This window comes from Falco punctatus (genome assembly GCF_963210335.1).
Source record: "Falco punctatus genome assembly, chromosome: 10".
NCBI lineage: Eukaryota > Metazoa > Chordata > Aves > Falconiformes > Falconidae > Falco > Falco punctatus.
In genome coordinates, this window is record NC_137590.1 from 12,956,969 (window position 1) to 12,982,681 (window position 25,713).

The window sequence follows — 25,713 nt, forward strand, 5'->3', positions numbered from 1 at the left end:
CAGAGCACCTGGGACGGAATAGCGGTGCATAGAGAGATGCTCATATTCAAGCAGAAGGGGCTGTGTTGCAGGGTAGGGTTAATCAGGTTACAAAATGGATTTGGCTGATCAGTGATCAGTGGAGGGGCAAGTACCTGTTGCAGGTACATTGGGAAAAGCAGTTCTTGCCACTTTTAACTGGGCTATTTAATTAATAGTGTCAGATCAGACTCATCTCTGGCTGCTACAGTAACACTGAGTTAGTAACTTGGCTGGTACTGGACTGAATCGGTCGGCGTTGAAATCCAGAGTGAAGAGCTCAGCACTTCATGAGCAAAATGACATGGAGAGAGACCCAAGTTAAAAGGGCTTTTTGTTTTTGGCACTCCACTGCCAAAAACATCTGACCTTTGTCTGTGCAGGTATTCTGGTTCCTCAGAGTACTGTGGAAAATGCTAATGAGCCCACTCCGAGAAATGCTTGGAAATTTGAAAGGGAAGCAGGCTCTCCATGCAGCACTGCCATGCTAGCATTGTCCTTTACCCTAAATAGTTCTTCCTTCTCCCGTTTTGATTTTTCCTTCCCATTTTCTTTCCCATGTCCACCCTGATGTACTAGGGCGCATCATTTTGTTAAGTTAAACAAGCCAAGATCCTCCAACTCCTTTTTACGTTACAGCTTTCCATTCTGCTGGTTATCTTGCTAACCCTGCTGTGCTCCAGGCTCTGCTCAGATTTCTTTTTTCTGACCCAATTTGTATATAGTAATCCAGATGAGATTTTTCAGTGTCTTCAACAAGAGCACTAATATTTCCTAGGATCAAATTTGCCTTTTTCACAGCCATGGCATAGCGCTCACTTAGTCCTCCTGCTCTGTGAACTTGCCAATATTCTGGAAAAACAAACAAGCATAAGCCAGAATTTTATTCCTTGTTCTGTGTGCATTTGTTCTCATGTTAATTGTTTGTTTGAGGACAAAATATAGCTGTGCATCAACCAATGCAAGAGCAATGCTGTCCAGAGCTGCAGAAATAGCTGATGTGAGCTGCAAAATGTGATTCTTTTTTTTGCAAGTGGCAAAGCTTGGGGTGGATGATTCACCTGGTCTCCAGCCCCCCAAGTTGAATCCTGCTGAGCTCTGGTTTTAAGGGTGAGTTAATAATAGCAAAGTAGCAGAGAAAACCCTCAGCTTTTCCTTCCGACTGAAAGGTACTGAGTTCCACATGACTGTGATGTATGATCTCAATAGGTCTAGTTTGGAGAAACAATATTTAATGGTGGTAGGAAACCAAAATGGGAAACCAAGTCAGCCTGCCAGTGGTTTGGGGTTTCCTAAGCACATTTATAGCCAGATGTATCCAGAAGCATTCAGCACGTGAGCATTATGAGAAGTCCCTTACATGCATGCTCGTGTTTTACGAATTAATCTTACACTGTGCAGGGAGAGCCCAGCAGGAACGGGGTTTCAGTGGGATTTCCTGCAGGCATACGAATGGACCAGGATGTCTGCCAAGGGTTTCCTAGAAAGAGGTCTTACCACACCGACCCAGGAAGACCCAGTGGGAGTGGGTGGCTAAATATCACCCAGGACTCGGGCATGTGTCCAAATCTGAAAAGGACCAAGGGCTTGAATCTTGAGCACCATGTACCTGATGTGCCAGCATACAGACTAGAGCTGTGGATGCGGTTACCTATTCAGATCTCACGGTCCCCATCATTACACCTGCACCATTCAGAAAGTCTACAATAACATTTTAATATAGATTAGCCTGGATGCTGCAGTATTTAAAATCATCAGCGTTATGCCCGTGGTGTAATTCCGAGGCGGTTGTCACAAAGAGGGAGAAATCAAGTTGAACAGTGCAGGTCAGAGCTGGCAAAGGGAAAGACCTAATACCATGGTGAGAAAATTTACAGGACTGCATTGTTCTACAGCTGAAAACAAACCCTGGAGTCCTGGAGTTCTGTACAGTCCTGCAGACGGGCTTTATCGTTAAAAATCAATTGTGCTTTCACGGAAAATCCCAGGTGGCTGTGTTCGCTTGCAGTTTTCCAATCAAAATGAAGCTCAGCCGAACTATGCAGTAAAGCTTGGGCTGCTACAGAGCTGTCGTTGTCTAACTGAAATAAATTATTATATTCAAGTGAAGCTAATATGCCCAGTAGCATTTGGGTACATGAGCATCTACCTAATTCTCTGTGCATTTCAATTAAACATGTAGTCGATGAAGTCTTAAAAACTACAACTCAGTGTAGTTTTCCTAAATACAAACTCAGGGTTTATAAATTGAAGTGGAATTTCTGCCTTTCATCGCAGGTCCTGATGAAAACCTTTGTCATGAACAAACAAACAAACACAGACTAAGGACGTTAAGCCAAGAGGTAGCAGTAACAAACTGAGAGCACAAGCAGAAGCAATATTCTTTCTTTCCATCCTGTCTTGCCCAGGATTCTGCACGCTAATGCTGGGGACGTTGCTGCTGCAGACACGTAGGTTAGCTCTGGTTGGGAGAGCGTTTATGGCTTCGTAGAAATTATTTCCAGCTTCACATGCCTTTTGAATCAAATAACCTTTGGAGGTGGATCCCTACCTAAATGCAAAACCTGTTCATCAGAGCTTAGGAAGTGTGATGCCTGCACAGTTTGATTCTGGTATGGAAAGAGTGAGATCCCCAACTCAGGGAGCAGATTTTTTTTTGTGAGCAGTGCGGCTCCTCCCAGGCACAGCATCTTTAAGGGCTTAGAGGCCCTTCCAGTGCAATGCGATGGAAAACAGGGCACGTTTCTTACTCTCTTGTGGATACTCAACTTTTGCTCTTTATTTTATCACCTCTTTCATCTAAAATGAAAGATATTTCTCAGTCTATAAGAAAACAATAATTCCTCATGTCTTAATGAAAAGAGCATCAGCCCCTTCTGTGATTTCTGTCAGGTCTGTGATTCCAGTGCAGGAGATGACAGAAACGATGAAATACCTTCGAGACTACTTAGTGTAGTCTGCAAGATGAATAGATAGATACAAAGATGTGTATGTACAAATACGCAAATATAGATATGCGTGTAGCTAGATTCAAAGCATAGATAGATACTGATATAAGGCAAACAGTCATTAATAATATCCAAGTCTCTACTCCCAGATAAATTGTGGTTTATATGAATTATTCCATTACAGTGTGTGGGTATATGTGCATTGAGATAAAAAAATGTGGTCTCCTTCATAGAAGTCTCTTACTAATAGACCCCATTAATCAAAACGTAAATTTACAGTGGCTTTTGTTTTGTTTATTTCCCTTCAGTACATTCATTTTCAAATTATCACCAAATTAATCATGTACAGTGCTTTAAACCAACTGCCGTTTGGTGCAACAGTTCTGGTTCCTCTCCATTACACTGAGCATTAGTTATTAAGGCACAGTTCAAGGCTGTGTTTAGCCTGATTCTGTCCTGAACCTAATTGGAATCAGCCAGATTCTTCCTTGTAAATGGGTCAGTCACACAGAAAAAACATCAAATGTAATCTTGAGATTGGAAAAAGAAAAAAAAAAAGAGAATATAATTTTATTTCTCTTCATTGATACCTGCCTGGTGGTTAAAAGAAGGATTAAAATGAGGTCATTAAATTTTCCTTGGAGACAAAACCCAGACCTCAGTGGTAATATGATTAATCAAATATAAAAGTGAAACTACCCCGAATGTATAACTCATTTTTATAAAATATCTAATTACTGAAATGTCGTCTGCTGCAGAAAAAGAAGGGGGGGGAAATTAATTGCAATAACAATTCAAGAAGATAAAGTTTTTCTGAATTAGGTCTACACAAGAAGCTAAATTGAGTTGATTAAGTAATTTTGGTTTCAGGAACACCCTTGATGGAAGTTAGTAGTAATGAATTTTTCAGACCTCGGAGTTTAAAATTGCCAAAGACCAGTGATTTTAAAAAAGGGAACGATGGTTTCATTACAGATTTCAATTTTCTGTCACAAAAAAAAAAAAAAAATAATAATAATAATAGAGGAACATAAAAAAATACTCTATTGGGCTTTCTCAGATAGGACACATGTACTGCTTGGTGTAAAGTCAAGTGTAATACAACTTTCTCTCTTGGTGCTAGAGAGTGCAGCCTCAGCCGGTTAGAGCTGCAGCCCCGCAGGGGGTCGAGCCCACGGAGCTGCTCATGCCCCCCTCCTCAGCACGTAAGCGGTTGCAGTAACAGCCCAACCTCTGCCTGCGTACCTCGTGCACGTACACCCACCTGGAATGTACAGCACAATGCTCTGCTCTCTCTACAGTGCTTTCAGGTAGCTGTCATTAACAGGGCTGAGCGGCATGTCCGTATCCGTCATCAGCGTTGTAGTGATACATAATAATTTGTTTTGACGTTTGATTTTCTAGCCTGCTGTTTTCCTGGGTTGTGCAGTTAATATTAGCAAAACGCAGATGATACCTGTACACTGGCAAGACTGCCCCTGCATGCACGCGGTGTGACAGCACCGACGGCTGTCGCTTGCCGTAACCCGTTCGTCCTGAGCCGGTTCACTGGCAACATCTGGCAACGCTGTATGTCCTGGTGCAATGTCTCATTTAGCAGGGACTTCTGTCCTCCTCCTCCTCCTTCCCTCGTTAATGTGTATGGGATCTGAGGGAGAAGCCACAGACCACATCCCAGGGCGATGCCTTCCCTAGTGCTGTGGGGGAATTGCCCAGGAGAAGGAGGTGCTGGGACGCGTGGGAGGTGGGACGCAGCCAGCTGTTCTGGACAAAGTGTCCGTAGGCAAAGGGAACTTCTGCAGAGAAATGCCCTTCCTGCTCTGTGATGGAAATCACTGTGGTCTCCCCCGCCTGAGAGGTGTGTGTGGATTAGACACCATTCCCATCATCTCTGGTGTGTTGGTCAAGCTAAAATTTCAAGGAGAAATCAGATATTCATGCTCCTATATCCCACGTATCTACCCACACCAGCATTTCTTGTCTAATATTTATCTACCTGTAGCATTTCTCTCAAATCTGAATGATTTCTTCTAGACTGTGTGCCTCTGTCTGCTTTTGGATATTAAATATTAAATATCCATATTCTCCTCCTGAGCCCAGACCCAGCCTTGGAGGGCCCAATTCAATTGCCTGGATGCAGACACCCTGCACCATCCAGGAGGTCCCTGGACAGGCAAGGGCATCCGTGCAGCCCTGGCAGGTATGTCTCCACGTCTGCCAGATGTCCCACGCAAATACCCATTTGCGGTGGATTATTTCATTATCTTAAAAGTACACAGCATCTCAGGCACTGATGCAAGGCTGAGAAGTTTAAATACATTTGTAACTCGGTTATTGCGAGGCACTGAAATAAATCCCCTTCTGAAGTTAGCTAACTTCCTTGGGTCGGCAGGTTTTTAATTCTTCAGTATTCTGTTGCCTTAAAAACAGTTGCTTCCAAGGGATGTCATGTTAAGAGGATATATATCTGGAATTTCATTAAGCACATTTCACTTATGAAATCTTCAGTGACACGCTGGGGGGAGAGAGGGGAAAAAAAAAGGGAGATTTAGTAAAGGATTTGGTAGTGCTGTGAGTTTCCTCTTATCAAATATTTCTAACTGTCCAGGATGTCTTAACGCTTCCCAATTGTAGAAGAAAGAGTCAGAACACAGAGAACAGCCAGAGTTAAAATCAGAGGACAGTTAAAAGGTTTCACATAGATTTTTTTGAGCGTGGTAGAGTTTTTCAAACTGTTCAGCTTCGTGTAGTAACATGCTTTAATTACCAAAAAAAATAACAGAGAAGAAATGATAACGTTTTCCTTCCTAAATTTACAAGTATATAGTGACTCTCTCTTTCGTGTGACCCAGCATCCTCCCGCTGCTCGCTGCATCTCTCTGCTACATGCGCTTTGGCTTTCCCGTTGTAAACACAGGTTCAGCAAGAAGCCTCTTTCTCATGGCAAGGCTGATGAATTACACAACATTTAATTTAATTTAGTCTTCATTCTCTGCTCTGAATTACTGTAAGCAGACGGGCATGCATTTTTCTGTGTTGCCAGATTTTGATCTAGTTGAAGATGTCCCTGCTCCTTTAAAGGTCCCTTCCAACCCAAGCTATTCTGTGATTCTGTGATTTTAGGGACTCTCCAAAGGTGGGCTCGGAGGGGCAGGTTTCCTCTGGTTGCTTCAGGGCAGGGCTGCAGCCGAACAGTCTGAGTTTGTCTGCAAAGCAGATGGGCTGTTCAGCAACCCCTGCAAGGTGGGGATGCCTCCCCCACTCCTCATTCCCTCCTCAGAGAAGCCACAGCACAGAGGAGCAGGTGGGGGCACACAAACCCTGTGGGTGCAAGCTCTCCCCCCACCAACAAGCATCGCCATTACATTTTATGCAGCAGTAAGGACATAAAAATTTAGCCGTGGTGGCACCGGCTCAGAAAATCACATCTTCAGACCACAGTAGCAGCACTTTTAGAATAAAATGTAGGCTTCAGTGCCTTTCTCCTACAAGGATGCTCTGTCCAGTGAGGAACCCTGATTATAACCAGACCTTGCAGGTTTTCTACAGCCTGATTGTGGTGTTCAGATCAAGTCAGGAAAAAAAAAATCCCCATGTGCTAATTCTGAGACTAATCTGAAAACAACAGAGATTTCAGTGGCAGTGAAGAGGAGGTTTGAGCAGGAGTCAGCGTGCAGACTGGCTGAGCTGTGCTACTCAAGGAACTTCTTAAAACCTTCAGTACCAGGATGATTATAGTGCACGTAAAAAATTCAGTTTCAGTACTCTTAAAATTCTCCCTTTCCCAAATATCTGTCTCCAGATCCCAAAGGCACACGAGTGTAGTGGAATGAAGCTGGGCTAATGAGCGTTGATAATACACAACTGTGGGCTGGCTTCAGGGGCGGTGGGTTGGCCGATGTAGATAAGGTGCAGGTGTGGCTGGTTAAGTTAAGTGGTTGAGAGCAAATGAAGAGGGAGCAGCCGAGGAAGAGAGGGAAGGAAGAAGCAGAGAGAAGAGAGAGGACACATGCCCTGGGTGAGGAGAGACCAGGAGAAGGCAGCAGAGGGACTGGCGTGAAGAGTGTGTTGGTATGTGGTGGTAAAAAACCTTGTCGCAGCTTGATAGTTTGGAGAGTGCTGCGACACATGAGCAGCTTTTATATGCCTTAAAATCTAAAAAAAATAAAACAAAAACTCATTATTAGGAGTGGGCAGTTAATCAGAAAATCCTAAATGAGACTTACCAGCTTAAGGCCCTTCTTTATGAAACTGTATTCCAGGTGCCTGAAATGAAACATCCTCTTCTATACAAGTTTTATGAAGAAGTACAGTCAGACCTGTGAAGTATATCTTGCTTGCCTAGGAGCTGAACTCTGTCACACAGTTCATGTAAATCAGGAAAAACATGTTTTCTAAGTTTTGTTCAAAACAGTATGGTTTTTTGCTACTTTGCAGTGTGAAGGGGAAAGAAATGTGAAGTTTAACATGCCACCAAATGAATGAATTCTGTCCTCTTTTAAGGAAGAGGGTTATTTTAGAGCATAAGGGGACATGGCACAGCCTGTGCGTTGGAAAGCTGTCTTCCTGCTGCTTTGGCAGTTTGAGGTCACCATATCCGAACCACTGCTGGCCTTTGGGGATGGTGGAGCTTTACAATTGGTTGTTCTTTCGGCCTTTTTTTTTTTTTTTTTCTTTTTTTTTTTCCCCCAGCTGTACAAACCCCTCAGGTTCCTCAGCCGGAGCTGATGTGGTGCAGAGCGGTGCTGGCGATGCGGCTCACCCCAGCACACGGTGCTGCCAGCCTTTCCGTCCGGGAGGTTTTCCATCTGGGGAGCTCAGCGGGGATCACAGGGCTACATGGCAATGCACTGGGGAGATCAATAGACTAATCCTGGCTGCCCTAATGGGTTTATCAAGTAACACAGGAATTAATTATGTTCTCAGGACCCAACACGGGCAGTGGAGGGCAGGACACAGCTCCATCCCCAGTTCTACAGCTGCCTTGGGAGACATGAGCAAGTCACTTTGCCTTGGGTTCTGCAGCTGAAGGGAAGCATAGGGCTGTCAACCACTGTAAAGCAATGATGTATCTGTGCAAAAATGTTTTATTATATAAATGTATATAATTATTTTTTTTATGAAAATGAAGCTTTGTAGGCAGTTCCAGCTGTTTTAAAATCTATGCCTCTATTTAACAGATAGAATTACTAATTACACCTGACAATCAAATAGTCTGCGGAAGGGTATCAGCTACCTTTTCCTGCTGTTCATTCTGTAGGCAAAAAACAAAGGTATGTTAGACAAGAGAGCAAATGAAATGTTCAAAGGATTCTTGTCTAAAACTGGAAAATAAAAGGCTGTGCTATCAGATCAGAATTTTAACATATACTGTTTCCACTGGCTCGTGACAAAATCTTTTATTGTTGAGTATAACCATTGTTAAAGGTCACTGTTGCAAAGGCTACATCATTTAGACGAGATGAGATCCCATTTTGGATAAATACACAATTTTAGCTCCTAACAAGGAGATAGTATCAGGATTTGAATGTACCAGAGTGCCGGGTTACAGATTAAAGGCTTTTGTGTTCTGGAAACCACACTATGCCAGATTTCATGAGTTTCAGTGAGACGTGCAAGTCCCAAAGTCAAGTAGGTTGATTAAAGTGGTTCTTTATAGCCTTTGAAATACAGATAAAGTACAACTTTCCTATGCGGGGTTAATGTAGACTTTTTTTTTTTCTTGACAAGGCTATATGCCTTTCCAAGGACATAATTTTAATCTCTTTTTAAACCTTTCATATGAACGTTGTAAAAAGCTCCTTTGTGTTGTAATGCATTTTTATAAAATATCTAAATTTCTATGCAAACTTCGAACCTCATTTCATAAGATATATTTATCTGGAAATGGTTATCTTGCAGCAGAATAGTGTCTTGTGTCATCATTTCTGTGGCATCTTTTCATACTGGCACAAGAATGTAACATCTGATAATGAAAAAAAATTAGTACTCATTTTCAGACATGCAAACTACTTTTTTTTTTTTTTTTTTAATATCCTTTTACTATTATGTGCTCTTGTCTCTGAACTCCTGGCAAGTACTCTTAAGAGTCTTTGAACCAAGGTGAAACCTGCACGTTCCTTCCTCACACCGTAGAGTCTGAAATGAAAGGGTTTTCTTCTACTTCTTCTGAAAGAAAGGGTATTGCTTTCTTCTCCTCTGTTCCTGCTTTGTCTTCATATTCAAAGAGTAGATCTTGTAATTTAATCCAAAACCAGTCGTTACTTGAGATGAAAAAACAACGCCAGTAAAGACAAAGCATAAAGCCAATGGGTGGCATCAGCTGCAGGAACACGGCAGGGGTTGTCTATATCCCTTCATAAGATCAGCTTCAGAAGTGCCAAACTGGTATTTTCCAAACTCATCCAGCAGAGATGGAAGTGGCACGCTGAGCATCGCTCAACAGTCTGGTAGAAACCCCTAGTGCAGCGGCGGGTGCATTGGCTCCCCCACACCAGCACTGAGCTGTCAGAGCTCCTTCGCAGGCAGGTGAGGCATTTTAATAGCACAGATCGCTGAAGATGCAGGCAGAACGTCCAGAGCATCCTTTAGAAGTCGGTGAGCTTGTTGTCACTGCTTCCCCCCACTTGGATGGGCAGGGCTTGGTGCTGCCCGATGGCTCTGAGCCAGCATTGCAGCCCGAGCAAGTCGTTCCTGAGCGAGGAACGTGGAGCAGAACCGCAAGCTGGCAGCAGCGCCTTGGGCTTTACGGATAACATTTTGGGAAGCATTTGCCACATGGCATATAACTCGTCGGAAGTGTGATCGGCGTACATGGACGGGCTGTGGGGTAGGTCCAGGTGAACGCAAAGTTGGAGCAGGGACGCTGCAGTGCAGGGAGTGTTGTGGGCATGAGCCTGAAAACAATGGCAGAGAGACTTACGTAGGGGTTGCTGGCTGGTGTAAAGCAAAGCAAGGGAGCTGTGGGCTGCCTCAGAAAAAAAGTGAGGACGTTGGTACTTAAAGTGATCATCGTTCGAGGCCACACTAGACAGAGCAGTTCTTTAATAAAACCTGATTAAGACATGAGCGTCTCAAAACCTGATTTGCAAAATATGCCTGACTTTATGGCAATTTGGGGGGGGGTCAAGCGAGCTCACAGTCTGTGCCACAGCACCGGTGGAGCGGGAGCGTGGAGCTCGCTGTTTGATCGCCACGGAGGCTGATGGCCATGTCTGACCTGTACGGTGGGGGGGGGTGGGATAACTTGCAGACCTAGCACAGTCATCCATACAGCAAACAATATTGGAAATTAAAGGTCAGAGAATTGATAGGAAGGCTTAAGAAAACAGCAATTAGGCTGCTAGGAAGAAAAGCTAAATTACCGGTAGTAGGAGTAGGTGGGGGGAAAAAGAGGATTATTGATCTAAATATCAAGTTGGCAGATACACAGTACAATCTAGAGGTTTTTTACACCTCTGGGCTTATTCAACCCCCACAATAAAAAATGCAGGCCTATAAAGATGGAATAAGAAGCAATCAATTAGGATGGCATTTGCTTGTTTCCGCGCTGCAGCTGGGCAGGCACATCACAATTAATGATTTATTAGGAGATTTTCGTCTTTTTTTTCCTATTTTTCACAGATTGCTGCAACCGGACCACAGTTGTTTATTAATTTGCCTGCTATTCAAGTGTCTTTGTTAAATATTGTGCGGAAAAGGTAAACAGTTGGCTGGGATGCCTGCCGGTGGTTGGGAGTATGCCTCTAAGCATGGAGGAGCTGCGGGCTGGTGCTCAGGCTGGGTGCCTGCTCGCACCGTTTGCGTGGGCATGTGCAGCCCTCTCTGTGCGGGATTCCCTGGCTGCGCATCCCTCGGATCCAGAGCTCGCTGCCTGATGGGGGTGGCCTGGCAGCAGAAAGCAGTGAGGGATGGGACACCCCATGCCATGGGCACACGTGTGCTCTCTTGCTCTCATTTCAGTTTCGCTCAGCCTAGGGGAGCTAGGGAGAAGATGCAGCACTTTTCAGCAGTCATAGCTGTCGGAGGAAGGGCTCAGAGTCTAATAAGAGGACTGAGGTGCCCTTATTCTTCTGCATTAATCCATAGCTATAGGTCATAAATCACTGTTTCTCCAGGCAGTTCAGCCTTCAGAAACTACTTCTGCCTATAACAAATGTTGCATCATCATTAGCAAATCTTGGAGACAACACAAAAATCTTTCCTGCAGACATTCACGTGAACAAGTCTTTGCTTTTTAGCACAACCAGCTAGAAAAAAAAAAGAACGAACATTGGAAGAAAGGAATTCCCTTTAGAAGCAAGCCTGAATAATTATCTTTGTATTCATCCATCTCAATTCCACGCCTCCCTAGGAGTGGCTGCAGTGAGCTAATTGGTTTTGCTCTGCTGTGCAAGGCTTCACCACCCAGAACCCAGATTTATTGCACAAAGTCAAGTCATTGTGTGAATTCATCATTTGTCTCCCCACGTCAATCCCTTTCTCCTCCAGAGTGATACTTGTCTGCGTGTTTATATGCTGTCAGGTACCGAGTGAGATGAAAGACAAACTCTGGGATTAACCAATTGTAGTATAATCTGAAGCAACCTGAAAATCAGAATGAATTATTACCTTTTCAGCAAGGCTTGACTTCAGACAGGCCAGTTCCAGCAAAATGAGAGAAGGACTTTTGCCAGCACGGGCTTTTATGGGAGGGGAGGAAGAAAGATGCTACAGAATTCAAGGATTTAAGAACATGTCAGGTTCAGGACAAATCCTTATCTGAGAAGGGAAGCAAAGTGTGTAACAATCAGCCATAGAAATCCTTGTGAATGGTCTTTAAAAAAGCAGTCTGGTAATTAAGGACTTCAAACACAATAATTGAAAGTGAAGCTAAATGAAATACAGGGGAATATGTGTAAATGCTACAAGTGTAGGTCAAGAACTGCTTTATCAATCTTATGTTTACTCCAGCAGCTCCTTCATTGCCCATTGTTTTACCTTGTTTGAATAGATGTGTTTTTCTTTATTTGAAAATCAATTGTAATCTTATGAAAGATAACTTGCAGCACAGGGAATGCTGAAAAGCAGCGTAGTGAAAGATGGCATTGTTCGTTATCCTGAATTACTCCAGGGTAGGGAAGGAATGACATCAAAGGAGTGTGGGTAGCTTTAAAGCTGCCATCCTTCCCTTAGCAGATGTAATTTAATGTCATTACTTAATTATATTAAAGGTAAAGACAATTGCGGACAGTACACATTACAGCATTTACTTATAATAATGATAGTGGGGGAGTGTTAGAAGGAGGAAAGACAGGCTCCGGTTTGGATTCCCAGTAGCTGCTGCTGTGTAGCTGCTGAAACTTGTTCTGTTCTTCATGATGCATCTCTCCAAGATCTGCTTCTTAACCTGGGTGTCTTTTGAGGGCTTCTGTGATTCCAGTGAAGGTGCTGTTCTCATCAGAAAAATATTTGGCTTTTTAAGCATAATAGACAACATCCTCCCTCAGTGCTACCTGGGACTGATACTCCCTAACTGTACCTAATAGATATCAACAACTGGATGAACTCCTGGATTGCACCGTCTGTGCCTAGCATTGTGGGGTTTACCCTAATGGAAAACCTTTACGATCTGTTGCGATCTTCCTCCAGGCTTTAGACTGAGATGTGCTTGTGTATTTATAATTTTTAATATACCTCATATTTTTAAAATACGTCTTGTAGTAAACTTTTATTACTACGGGCTGAAAATGGATGTTGTGATGGCTTTTACACGGGCTGCTGTAAAATCTGTTGGCAATTCTGTGGGATTTTTCCCGGTAACCCAAACTCGTCGGCAGTACTTGGGTTATGACACACTAAAGGGGTTCGGCAGCCTGTGGGGCTGGCCCTCTGAAACGTCTTAAATACAGCCGATGGCTTGCTCTTGATGGGTTAATTCTGTTTGGTGCTGTAAGGCACAAGCCCGGTAGCAACAGGTGGAAAAAAACATGGTCCTGGGTGACAGGTTTGAGGTGGTTGCACAAAGTGCTCAACTCCTTTGAAAAGGCAATGCGATGCCTTGATGTTAGCAGTGCCACCCCCTCCTAAAAGAGGCTGGGGGCTCATCAGCTTGTCGTTGCTGGCGTGCCATACAACATTAATTTAATGAAATGGGCGATAACTAATGTGGATTTAGTGCGAGACGATCCTGCTTAACTAATCTCCTTCAGTTCTTTGGAGCGGGTTTCAGACAAGGTTGATAATAGGAGTGTACATATGACATAATCTAATGGATTTTTCAAGAGGCTTTTGATAAATTTCCATATGATATTTCCCCTGCTTTAGCTGTGTGCTGCAGGGATTCCAAATTGGGCAAGAGAATGGGTGAAGAATGAGTGAAATCATGGGAAATAAAGCAAAAAGAAGATCTGTAGCATGTACTAGAATTAGAATTATCTTGCAGCTTCCCACTGTTCTTCCTCACCACTCAGCATGGCTGGAAAGAGATGCCATCTGCATTCACTAATGAAAACTTGTTTAGGACAGGTGCATAACAGAAAGGAGGGCAAAATGCCATTCAGGATACCACTAAAGGGCGAATTTAAATTTACGTTAACATAAGGCAGATTGAATATTTTTGCTGTCAGTGGTGGAATAATATGTACTAAATATAAGCACACGTAACTGAAGGGCTCCAGTGGATGGGGAAGGGTTAGGAGTGGAAAGGGACTCTTGTGCTAACAAAGGAATGATTTATTATCATTTATATAACCTGGCATTTGTGCACACCAAAAGACAGATTTTCGGAAGTGCTCGTCTCCTGCAGTTTGGGGCCAGGATTGCAGTGGCAGACTTGGAGCCAGCCGCTCCCGTTGTTTCCCCAGTGTTTAATTTGCCATATGTCAATCAGAGTGTTGATTTGCAAGTGCTGCTAATAGGCGATGCTGAGAGATGAGGGCAGTTGAAAATTTGGGAATGTGTCTTACTGGCAGCTTGTGAGCCCTGAACACTGGAAGTATTCGCAGGCCAGGATCCCTGATCACCCATGTGATAAATCAAGGACTGGGAAGCAGAAAAGAATGCAGCTAATGCATCAGGATGTGCCTGAACAGGACATGCTCCATGAAAATCAGTGCTAAGTGAGCGAATTAAGCACCAGGAAAGGCTGTGGCAAGATCACAAGAAACACTTCAAATAATGAGACAAAATCAAATCAAGGGCAAGAAAGAAAGAAAATTAAATAAAATCACGGAAGAAGCAATAAAATGCCATCACTGAAATCTGAGTGAGGCAAAATGCCTCAGGTTAAAGGGATATAGTCATCCTAAAAAATGCACATTGTAGTCTGCCATTTGTACCTGCTGTTGACATTAACTGTCTGATTGCTGAATCTGAATGAGAATGTCAGGGACATTTTTTGTTCGTTTACTTCGAGGATTTACTGAAACTTGGGCAGTGGCTGGGTGATAGCGGCTTTGTTCTCCTTTGGGCTAAGAGGTGAAACTAGGCTTCGAAAGGTTTGGGAAAACGTTCAAAGGAAAAAAATAGGAAAACCAGTTGGCGTGCTGATGTAGGGGGGAGGAGAGGTACCTGTGAGGACCAGCAGCAAGCTCCCACCATGACCGCTCCTGTCTTTCCTTTACAGTATTCGGGAGAAGTTCCTGAGAACAGAGTGGAAGTTGTGGTGGCAAATCTGACAGTGATGGACCGGGACCAGCCTCACTCCCCCAACTGGAATGCCATCTACCGCATCATCAGCGGAGACCCCTCTGGCCATTTCACTATCCGGACAGACCCCGTCACCAACGAAGGCATGGTAACCGTTGTGAAGGTAAGGGGGAAGCCAAAGCAAATCCATCTTTGTCACCCTTTCAGCTAGCTAAGGCCACAAGGATCACCAGAAGCCTGCAGTTGTTTCATGCCGTCTCTGCCTGGGAATATGAGTGCTCAGATCTGTTGTTCCCCATCTCTGTGCAGGAGTCCTGAATACTTCGGCTCCAAGCGTATGCCACTGGTTCAGGGTTTCCCAGCTCAGCCCAACCCACCATAAGCTTTCCTAAACTCACGTGCTGAACGCTCTTCCCAGCATCCAAGCCTGACCTCCGTGTCCTGCTCTTCCTTAGCTTTTTGAGCGCTGTGAGAGGGAAGAGCACCTGGGCTGTGCAGCCCTGTGCTGCCTGGCAGCTTTAGGGCAGAGGCTGCACCTTCTCCTTTCTCGGCCAGAAAACTCCCTGTTAGCTGTGAGACAGGAGCGGCGTTTCACTGCAGGGGATCAGCCAAGTGATCCTCTGTGAAAGGAGGGAGTGAGGAGAGATTGCAGGAGTGAATTTCCTGGTAACAGAAGGAAAGGTTTTCCTCCGATGGAGTTGCTTGGCAGAGAAAAGTTGGAGAAACTTTCCTCTTCCTAGTATCAAGTGATAAACACACAGTGTGGGACAGATCCTCAGCTCAGGATAGTTCCACTCAGGTGAAAGCCATTTCCCAGGTTAAATCCGCAGAGAATCTTGTCCAAAGACTCTGAGAAATAAGACTGTAAATATCCATCATCCCTTCTTTCCTCCATCCGTTGCCCTCAGTGTTAGGTGAGGTGGAACCCTGAAGATATCTGCAGGTATCAAATGCTGTTTCCCTGCTTGCCTGCAAAGAACAAGGCTTTATCTTCATTTCAGCATTTCCTTCCTCTCCAGTTCCTGAGGCCAGCAGTCCAGGCAATGAACGCTTCTGCCGTCATTTCACACACAGACAGACCCATTCGGTGTTCACTGAATCTCTTCCCAGAGAAGATGCCTGTGGATGCTCCCTCTGACTAAAAAAAAAAAAAAGTGAAGGTGTCACAAATAGGCTGCTGTGATCTATAGGAGCTTGCATGGCATGTGCTGTGCACTGCACCTCAAAAGGATAATACGTGCTGTGATGGATAAAGCCTGCATCTTTTGATAAGTCTGGCCTTCTCTAACAAAAAGTTTTAATTAACAACTTAAGAAGAAACACTAATGTTTAAAGAATAACGTGATTCACGAATAGCTGTGTGGTGAAAAAAAGACCACCGCTCCCTTGTAGCTAATTAGTTACAGTCATTATTAATACATACAGCTTGGGTATTAGGGAAAATGACATCAGTGAAATGCCAGTGAGGTTACACTGGTAGGAACGTGTGAGCTTGTGAGCGTGTCCCGTTCGCTGACCCGTAAGGTTTGTGTGTGTGTCTGCAGATGCCACTTTGCTGAAACTTTGAGGGAGACATCATCTTACCTGCTAGATGGTATTTCAGCAAGGTCCTTTTATTTATCACTCTTTATTGCTCTGTAATGACGGTTGACAGCCTTCTCTGGTGCAACGTTACAAAACCTCTTCAAGCTTAGCAGTAGTTACAGCCCTGTGTATGTGGAGGCATATATGTATGTAAATATACATGTATCCGTATGCATATATTTTCTGCTTAAAAAGAAAACACTAAACAAAGTAAAATGCAAGAGTTTAACTTCTGTTGACAGCATCAGCCAGTCTGAAATCGAAATCCCAACGTTTTCACTGCAGACAGGAGTGGACCCCTTATTCTTAATCTCGCGAAGTGTCATGACTGTAGTTTAAAGGCATATAAAAGTGAACAACAGATTTACATGGTCATCACTGCTACACAAGGACTTTGCATAATGAGCCATCCCTGATTCAGAACTTGCAGTCAAAAAGCAGGGCAGATTTGTCGAGACACCATTGATGCTGGTGTTGACTTTCTACTGTTGTGTAACCCACAGCGATCACAATGCAAAGAACCACATGAAAATCCTGTCTTGTCAAGCTGAGCTCAAAGCTTGAAATTGCATTGAATGTCTTCACTGTATAACCTCACCTGATCCTCCTGGGTGCCCGGAGTTCCCTACCCTTATCAAGCCGGGAGGCTTTTTGGTGTATTTTCAGCAGGGAGAATGAGTGAAATTGCTTGTGATTAAATTTTCATGGTGAAGAAGGGAAGACTCTTAGGATTCCACCTTCTTCTTTGAAATATTTTGTTCTCTGTTAATAAGTGAATATGCTTAAAGATTTGGGGAATGTATGCACGTCAGACTGGGTGGCCGGTCAGAGCTTGTTCTTCGTGGTATGGGAGCAGCCTCTTGCTGGCTTGATCACTGGTGTAGGTTGAAAACACAGGTAAAAAATTAAGCAATGAACCTTTTATTTACAGAACACACTTTTTTTTTTCATGTGGCTCTTTGAAGGCGGTTATACACAACTCCCCACTGCTGCAAGCAAAGGGGTTTGCATCTGGGCTAGGGCAGTTACAGCATCCACACAGGGAGGGGTGTTCTGTAAGGATTCCCACCCCTTTAAGGGGAGTTTGGGTCCAGAAATGCTTCCAAGCAGCTGCTCTCAGCAAAACCCCATATGCAGCTCCAGTCCCATCACCAAAAGTGTAACATTTCCTTTTTCTGTTCATCCCTTTCCGAACCATTTTCGTACCATGCAAGACCCTAATCTTCAAAGAAAGCCTTGATCAAGGGGAGGGAGAAACTTCCCACTCCGACGAGACACCGCAGAGTCCAAAGACAATCTCCAAGAGCAGCAGTGGCTGCCCCGTGGCAGCTGGCTAAGTAAAATGTTATTATAAACTCTGCATGGATCAGAGCTGTGAATTTTTAATGGAGATGCTGCTGAAGCTTCAGTTATTATTTGCCTTAACGATAACATAAGGCAAATTTGTTCACTTCAGTTAAAAGTACCTTGAGAAAAGGACACACGGCGAGCCCTCACCTTCACTCTGCTACATCCAGCTCAGGGACACTGGTGGAGATGGAAGTTGTGCAGCGTCTCCAGGGGGGGCCTTTCAGAGACATTTGTGCCAGATCCAAATCCAACAAGGGGTATCTGCAAAAGTGCTGCTTTTTAATTTCATGTTATGTGCTTCTTGGACATGAAATGAAAAAGTAGGCAACAGTCCAGGACCTCCTTGTCCCAAATGTACCAGCTCCATGGGCTTTTTCAGGACCCTGCTGTCATGGGATCGTAGAATTGTTTAGATTGGAAAAGACCTCTAAGATCATCAAGTCCAACTGTTAACCCAGCGCTGCCAAGCCCATCACTAAACCCTGTCCCAGACTCCCCGCTGGAGCTATCAGCACGCGGCATTTCAGCGAGGTGCAGGGAAGTGGAAGGCGTCACTGTGGTGCGAAGGACACGGAATGCTGCGTGCACCGTTACCCTCAGAGGGAGGCGGTTTTAGGGAGCAGAAGTATGAGCTGTTCTGGTAGAAACTGCTTCCTACGGTGTGAAAGAAGTTTGCTTAGGGCTGTACTGTGCCTGGCAGCCAGGGGCTCAGCTCCCACCGGGGACCATAGCACAAACACTGCTGTGGAGGTACAGGCTCTTGATTTTACCATTTTTTTTTCTTCCAAAAATATGTGAAATAGGACTCAGATGGGCAGAGAAGAGGAAGAGGTAGGTCGGCTCTCCCTTGCAGACTGAGGCGTGACGGACATGGTGCCTCCAGGACAGTCTGTGGGATAAACGTTACTGGAGATGCTGGTCCAGCTCCGCTCCCTGCACAGCTTTTCTGCAGCCATGATTTTGTTGCTCCTAGGAGAGAGGGGAAAGAAGCTGAGTGAGCGAGCAGCTTTACATTTTGGGGGTGGGGGGAAACCACTCCCTTGCATTAGGCTGCATCCCAGCGGATATGTGTGCGGTCAGTGCGTCCTGTGCATCGTTACGGAGCCCAGAGGTTCCCCGCATCACTCCTCCCTGGAGCTGCTCGGATCGGCCCCCCCGGCTCCGTCTGAGCCCCTGTGGGGAGGGAGGTGCAGGCTGGCTCTGGGCAAGGTTAGCAAACAAGCCAGCGCACAGAAAAAAATGAGGACTGGTGGAATATAAATTAGAGGGGTGTGAAAAGAAATCGAGGAAATGCATTAGTCAAATTGTTTCAAGGCCTTGAATAGTGTTTAAATGGGAACTTTTACCATGCGTCTTTTTTGAATGCGGTACAAGTCCGTGAATCAGTGCTGGTGGGTGTACTGGGAATCTTTATGCTTCCTTTTATTTATTAAATGTTGGCCCTGCCTGTCAGGAAACCATTTAGCAATAGGAACATTTGCACTTCAATCGAATAGAGATTCCACTGTTTTACCTTTTGCCCCTGAAATTTGTTTCTCTCGTGTAGCCTCCTATGATTTGATTTCTCTCCTGACAATACTGGGTTTTAAACAGAACACTGAAGCGAGATCTTGCTGATGTAAATCAGTACAGCTCTGCCGAAGTCGGTATAACGGTGGCATTTTACACCCTGAGAGTACGCTTTGCAGACTCAGCGCTAGGGAAGGTATTAGCGAGAATGGTTACGCTTCTAAATTTATAAATTACGGCAAAGCATTTTTTAACAAGCAGAGGTGTGATGCTGCATAACTCAAGCCTCCCTGGCAAATGATTAGTGACTTCCCTCATAATAATTAGTGGGATGGTTTAGAAATTATTATTATACTGCGGTTCAGTCGGTTGTGCCAGCAATGGCTTTTCAATTTTTCTGGCTTCTAAGACACATCATCTTGATGCGCATGTTGAGAAGTGATCTGTGGCCACCCAGCAGCACAAGGTACTCGCAGGAGCGTGCAGGTAGCCTCAGGAGATGCTGAGGCCTGTTGCAAGAGGGCAAGAGGTCCCACTGGAAGGACCACCTGAGTAACTGGACCAGGCATTGTTCCTTGTGGTGCCACCTCTGCTTATAAACTCATTTAAGTGGAAAAATGAAGAGTACTTGAGGCTCATGAGTCCACATAGACTGTCCTCATTACTTAGGCAGCAGCTTTAAATGCTAATAACACTGTTAAGTACCTGTCCAGTCTCTCTTAACGGGCTCCGCCTGTTGCATTTAGAGCAGCCCTTGGTGGGTTTGTTCATCCAGCGCTCAGCTATCGCAGGCAGGTTCTGTTTTGGAAACCACTTAGCACTGGAACAAAACACAGGGCAAATCCTCCCTGCCGTCTGTAGTTTTTGCTCTGTGGGGGTTTTTTAACTAGGTGACCCTCCAAATACTGGAAGACCAAATCCTCCACTGGATTGAAGCTGGTCTGGATTTACATCTTCAAAAGACCTGAGCTCAGGAGGAAAGGAGATGAGGCAATGACTTTGATATCATCTGCCTCCTAAATCTTGCAGCTTTCAGCCAGAAGATAGAATTTATTCTCTGCTTGGCTTTATGCTTGCTTGTTTGTTTGTTTTAGGCAGTCGATTACGAGATGAACAGAGCTTTCATGCTGACAGTGATGGTATCAAACCAAGCTCCCCTGGCCAGTGGCATCCAGATGTCCTTCCAGTCAACAGCAGGAGTCACCATTTCAGTCACAGATGTCAACGAAGCACCGTATTTCCCAACAAACCACAAGCTAATCAGGCTGGAGGAAGGGGTGCCTACGGGGACAGTCCTGACAACGTTTTCAGCCGTGGATCCCGACCGCTTCATGCAGCAGGCAGTAAGGTGGGAGACCCGGCAGCCGAAGTGAGCTGGTGTACAGGTGGGGGATTTCAGCTGCACAAGTTTGGGGAGCAAAGCCACTGAACGCTAATTTGCGAACTGACCGATGTGATATGAGTAAAGTGCTTGGCCGGGACTGTCACCCTCCGCCGAGTGCCTGCGGAGTATCTTGCAAGCTGGTAAACTCAGGATCCCAGCCGCTGTGGGAAGCCAGGCTGAGCGGCTGGGTCGGGGAGGGCAGGGTCCCACGCTGCCGGCCGCAGAGGGGCAGCTCGCAGCTTCACATGCGAGCGGCCGGTAGCAAAGGGGCCCCGCGCCGCTGCAAAGGCAGAGGTCAGGGCTGCGTTGTACCAGTGTTCTGTCTCTGCCTTGTCAAGGATGCTTTGACCTGTGTTGCTCATACGCTTTATAAATACAGAGGTTTAGAAAAAGGCAGCTTTGTTATTTCTGTTTTACAAGGGACAAACTGAGGCACAGAAGGGGCCAGGGCTTGAAGGGAGTGACTTGGATTTTTAATCATGGCTTGTGTTGCTTCCAGACGATTTTGGTTCAACCTGGCTTAAAAAGCACAGCGCAAGAGGAGCTGTCAGCCGTTCCAGAGCAAGGCTCGCTTGGTTACAGACAGCTGCTGAACAGGCTTTTAAGATGTCATATAGTTCCATATTGCCGGAGCAGTCAGACACCCGTTCACATGCCACTGGCACTGAGTCCCTATCTGAGTAACACCAGTCCATCCAACGCACCCCAGCAGCCCCTCCTGCCCTGCAGCGAGCGAGATTTGTTCTGACCTTCCTCTCCATTCAGACCAACTGCCAAACACAACCTCCTTGCTAGCTGCTTTCTCCATGAGTGGGCTTCAGCTGGCAAAATTTTAGCCTTATGAAAGTCAGATGTTTGCTCTAAGCAGTTTAGGATTGGATTTACTCCATGCTGTGACCAGGAGGGTGTCAGTCCCTGTGTTTTGTCCTGCTTGGGCAGACTGGGGACTGAATCCCACGCTCCAGGACCCCAACTCACACACCTTCCCGCCAGGAAATACATTGACAGAAAGGTGTGTGTGAAAATGAGGGTCCTTGTGACACCTTCCACAAGTATTTCAGCCTCCATCTGTGCAGACGGGATGTGCGTTTCCTGCTCTCGGATAGTTCTGCATCCGCAGAGGTTTGTTTCTCTTTTACTCTCAGTCTGTAAGGACCGCAGTATTTTTGGCAAAACCTGGGTATATGACATGACCACAGCTGAGGCCCCTTAAACTTACATCAGTTGTGACACTTTGTGTCAGGAAGAGTTTGAAATATTCCACCTGGCACAGAGCTGTCTGGTCTAGAAAATGATAGTTTATTCACTGCCTCATCTTGTTGTCTTTAGACAGGTATTGCGACTTTTGAGGAGAGAGACCATCCTAACTAACAAGTCAGTTTTTCTTACGTTCTTTTTGAAATATTGGCCTTTGAAGGGTCTTTATTTTGCTGATGTCCGTACCAAGGCTGGTTTTCAGAGGGGAGAACAGCTCTAACCCGGAGGTGGATGATCTATAATCCAAAGAAGCATCTGCCGTTTCTGGGAGAAGGACCAGCTCTGCTGAGCCGTTCCTGTCATCGCACACTGCGTGTGCAGGGTCTTGTAAGACTTTCTGTGTATGTGAACAGCCAGTTACTCAAGTTGTTTTTTCCTAGGGCTTGCAGGACACACATTCTGTGTATCCACCAGCGCTTTGTTTCCAAACCCAGTACAACCTCTTAGCCCCTCATCGTCAGGACAGCCCAGTGCCAAGACTTTGCAGGAAGCAGGGGGGGTGTTGATGGAGTCCTGTTCTTTGTGAGCTATGCAAAGGAGATTTTGTTTTTTCTTCACAGTTGGCATTGGTGAGTTAGGAGGAAAGATACCCAAAAAGCTAAGCCTGCAGTTCCACGATGACCGCTTTGCAGAGAGCTGATCCATCTGCTAAAGCCTTGCATACGGTTTTCAGTCTCTCTCTAAATGGTCTTTGACGAAATAGAGTTTTTACAAACAGTATATAAGGAAGCAGGAGCATCTCCAGTGAGGCACAGCTTGGCATGGCCAATGTCACACCTCAAGATAGCCTCGTTAGCCACAGACACATTCACAAAGCCAGCTTTGAAACTGGATCCCTGATCATTTAGCAGAGAAAGGGCAGGAGACTCACAGTGGTGATATTAAAATAAATGAAAACACCCCAAAGAGTCTGGCTCCATGAAATGTAATTCTTTCCTTTGGCAGGGGCTTGTGCAGCTGTGTGTTGCTTTCCTGCTCACACAGATTGAGGCAGCTCAAGTTTCACTTGGAGTTTTAGCTTCAAACAGCCCATTTCTGGAAAGGGATATTCACCAAATGCCAGAAGTTCTCCCACCTGCGTATCTGACTACAAAAAAATTTATATAAAACTATCAGCAGGTCTGATTTACCCATGAAATAAGCTCAGCTTTTGTTTGCTTATTTCAATAATTTATAGATTGGCCATTTATTAGCTTCCAGTTTAGGTAACAAGGGTCCATCTCAACTCAAACTGTACTAAACCAAAAGGTAGAAACCAAAAGCAACAAATAAAATAAAACCAAGAAAAAAAGCAAGTGACAAAGGTTAAACAGAACGCGTTGATCTGGAGAATATGGAAAAATTTACCCCAAACAAGACACATTCGTAGGTGGCTGTGCAGCACAGCGCATGAACAGACCTGGGCGATGAGGTGACTGGGTAGCTGGGAGGTGGATGTGCCGCTGGGTCCTGCCAGCCCAGGGCACGCTGGGCGCTGCTGTGCTGCTGCCCTCTTCAAAGGTGCCACATGCATGGGATGCCCTTCCCTGCCGTTTCAGGAACATGTGAAAATGTTTCAGGAGAGCAGGCCTGAAACCGCCTCCCCCTTGGATCCGTGCTGTAATACAGCGGTGAGTTCCCATTGCCGTGTCCCCAGGGCCGTTCTGCTGAAGACAGGATTCTGTTGCAGAGGATCAGCCATCCTTCCAGCCTGGTATTTCCCAAGCTGTTATTAGTGACGGGCAGAAAACAGGCGTATCCATGGCTTTAGAACCAGAGCTGTTTTAGGAAGGGCAATGTTAAGAGAAGGAGAGAGCGGGACTCCACCCTCTAATTCAGGCTACCGACACAGCGGTCATTGCAGACCCCACTTCTCCTCGGCTGCAGAGACCTCAGCCGATGTCCACTCCCAGCAGCAGGAAGCTGCCATGTACGTGGCACTGAGTGGAAAGAAAAACCTGTAAAATGAAAGAAATAGAAAAACTGTATAATTGTAGAGGTCAAAACCCACATACTCAATTAGCGTTTTGTTTGTCAACAAAACCAGTTATCCAGAGGTCCTTTGAATCATGGGTCAGGAGTCCAGAAAACCCTTATTTCAAGCAATATTAAGGGTATGTCAGTGAAAAGACTGCCATGTATTTATTTCCTTTCTCTGTAGATACTCTAAGCTGTCAGATCCTGCAAACTGGCTGAACATTAATGCCACAAATGGTCAGATCACTACTGCTGCTGTCCTTGATCGAGAGTCAGACTACATTAAGAATAATGTCTACGAGGCCACGTTCTTGGCGGCTGACAACGGTGAGCCCAGGCTTCACATTGTTCATGCTTCAATAAGACTCTAATGTGATGCATTAAGAGAAATGATGCCCTGACAGAGTTGTCAGTATAAGTTATCTTTTTCCCAGGTTTTTATGGTCAAAAATGTGAAAGTGGGATGGGAAATTGCTGGAGTAAATTAAATGTGCACAGTATACGGAGAGTGTCATTAAGGGAAAGGGGAGGACAAATGGAAAATCGATTTGGGGAGTTCAGTGTAGCGGTGTAGCCTGAACTTAAAAAAATATCAAAGGGATGTGCTCTCCAAGGGCTGCCAAACACACCGGTTCTGGTAATCGTCCCAAAGGCGCTGATCAGAGTGTTCAGGAAGCCTTCCATCAGGAAACCAGAAATAATTGTAGGGGATGGCAGGAGGATATTAAAAATAGGTCCATTGAACTGCTGTGGCTTTCATGAGGGGTGTCTGTCTGTCTGTCATCGGAGCTAATCTCTCTCTGTCCGCTACCATTTCTGAAATGCTCAGCCATCATCGACGTGCCTGGATGCTGGGGTGTTTTATTATCAAAGTGGCTGAGGCCAGTACAGATCCTCTTGCAGAGAAGTCCTTGTTCAGGCTTGCTCTTCTGTACTCATTAAAGATCACACAGTGCTTTTGGTCAAATTAGTACTGTGAGCCTCAGCGTTAGCGTCACGCGAGGGCAAGTGATCCATTGCTGCTGCCCTGCATTTCTCTTCATCGTTCTGATTAGGAGGGGTTGATAATCTTTTTGCTAACCGTACCTAATTGTGGCCATGCTGTTACTTCGTTCATTGACTCTCCCACTTGGAAGAGGCTCTGTGGAGGGCTCAGTGGTTTCCCCGGACAAGGAGAGGGCCTTCCTCCCCCTCTCCCACCCTCACCTTCCCCCTGCAGGGTGCTGAGTACTCACATCAAACGCAAGCCATGCTTCAGCAGCAAAATTAAGTCCAGGCTTGGCTGTGAACACCGAAGTATATTGCTCATACTCTGGAGGTGCTTCCAGGACAGTTTTTGTGTTAGCTTTTGCCATCCCTCAGGCTGAAGGGTGCCATGTCCGTTATGAGCAGATGCGGTGGTGCTTGCAGGGCTAATGAAAACTTCCTCGCTCTGGGGTTTCAGGCTTCACTTCAGTCATTGCATCCTGGGTCACAGGGACAGGGCAAACTCCTGGAAGGGTTTCAATGCTCAGTAGCAGGACCAGGAAGCAAATACTGCCTCTTCTTTGTGCCATCAATGGTAGGACTGGTGTGATCCCACAGCCCCATCCTAAGCTTCCCCTCTGTGAAGGTAGCCAGGACAGCAAAATCCAAAATAGTTTCAAGGGGATCTAGCAGTGTTCATCTGCAAGAGCCGCAGGGCGAAACAGGTCAAATGAGTTGGCCAAGACCACTCACAGAAACAGTGGTAGAGCTTGAACCTGTCAAACTAATCCTCACCACCTAACCTTGCAAATCCCAGGCACTTAGTACAACGTGATTTGGAGTTAACCCCTTGCTTCGGCGCTGATGCTACAGTGCATTGGCAGCTCCACATCCATCATTCAGCAGTTCAGAAAGTGAGGACCTAGATAAATCTCTTTATTCTGAAAAATTAATCTATCACTGCTACATTGCAGCCATTAAAATGCACATAAAGCAACACCTTATTTAAAATTCTGTCTAGAGTGCTTAGGATAACAGCTAAAGTTTCATCTAGGCTAATAGACTCTTTCCACATTTCTCCCAAGTTGCAGGTCCTCCAGCATCACGTAACTC

The 25,713-nt window shown here is 45.2% G+C and overlaps 1 protein-coding gene across 4 annotated transcripts in view; it reads left to right on the forward strand.

The window, feature by feature from the left end:
• CDH4 (cadherin 4) overlaps window positions 1–25,713 on the forward strand; it is a 464,287-nt gene that overhangs the window by 424,475 nt on the left and 14,099 nt on the right. For all 4 annotated transcript variants that reach the window (XM_080403647.1, XM_080403648.1, XM_080403645.1 and 1 more), the window contains 3 exons: window positions 14,572–14,757; window positions 20,132–20,385; window positions 23,819–23,961. In XM_080403647.1, the coding sequence (XP_080259773.1) occupies window positions 14,572–14,757; window positions 20,132–20,385; window positions 23,819–23,961 (583 nt within the window). The remainder of the gene's footprint in view (window positions 1–14,571; window positions 14,758–20,131; window positions 20,386–23,818; window positions 23,962–25,713) is intronic.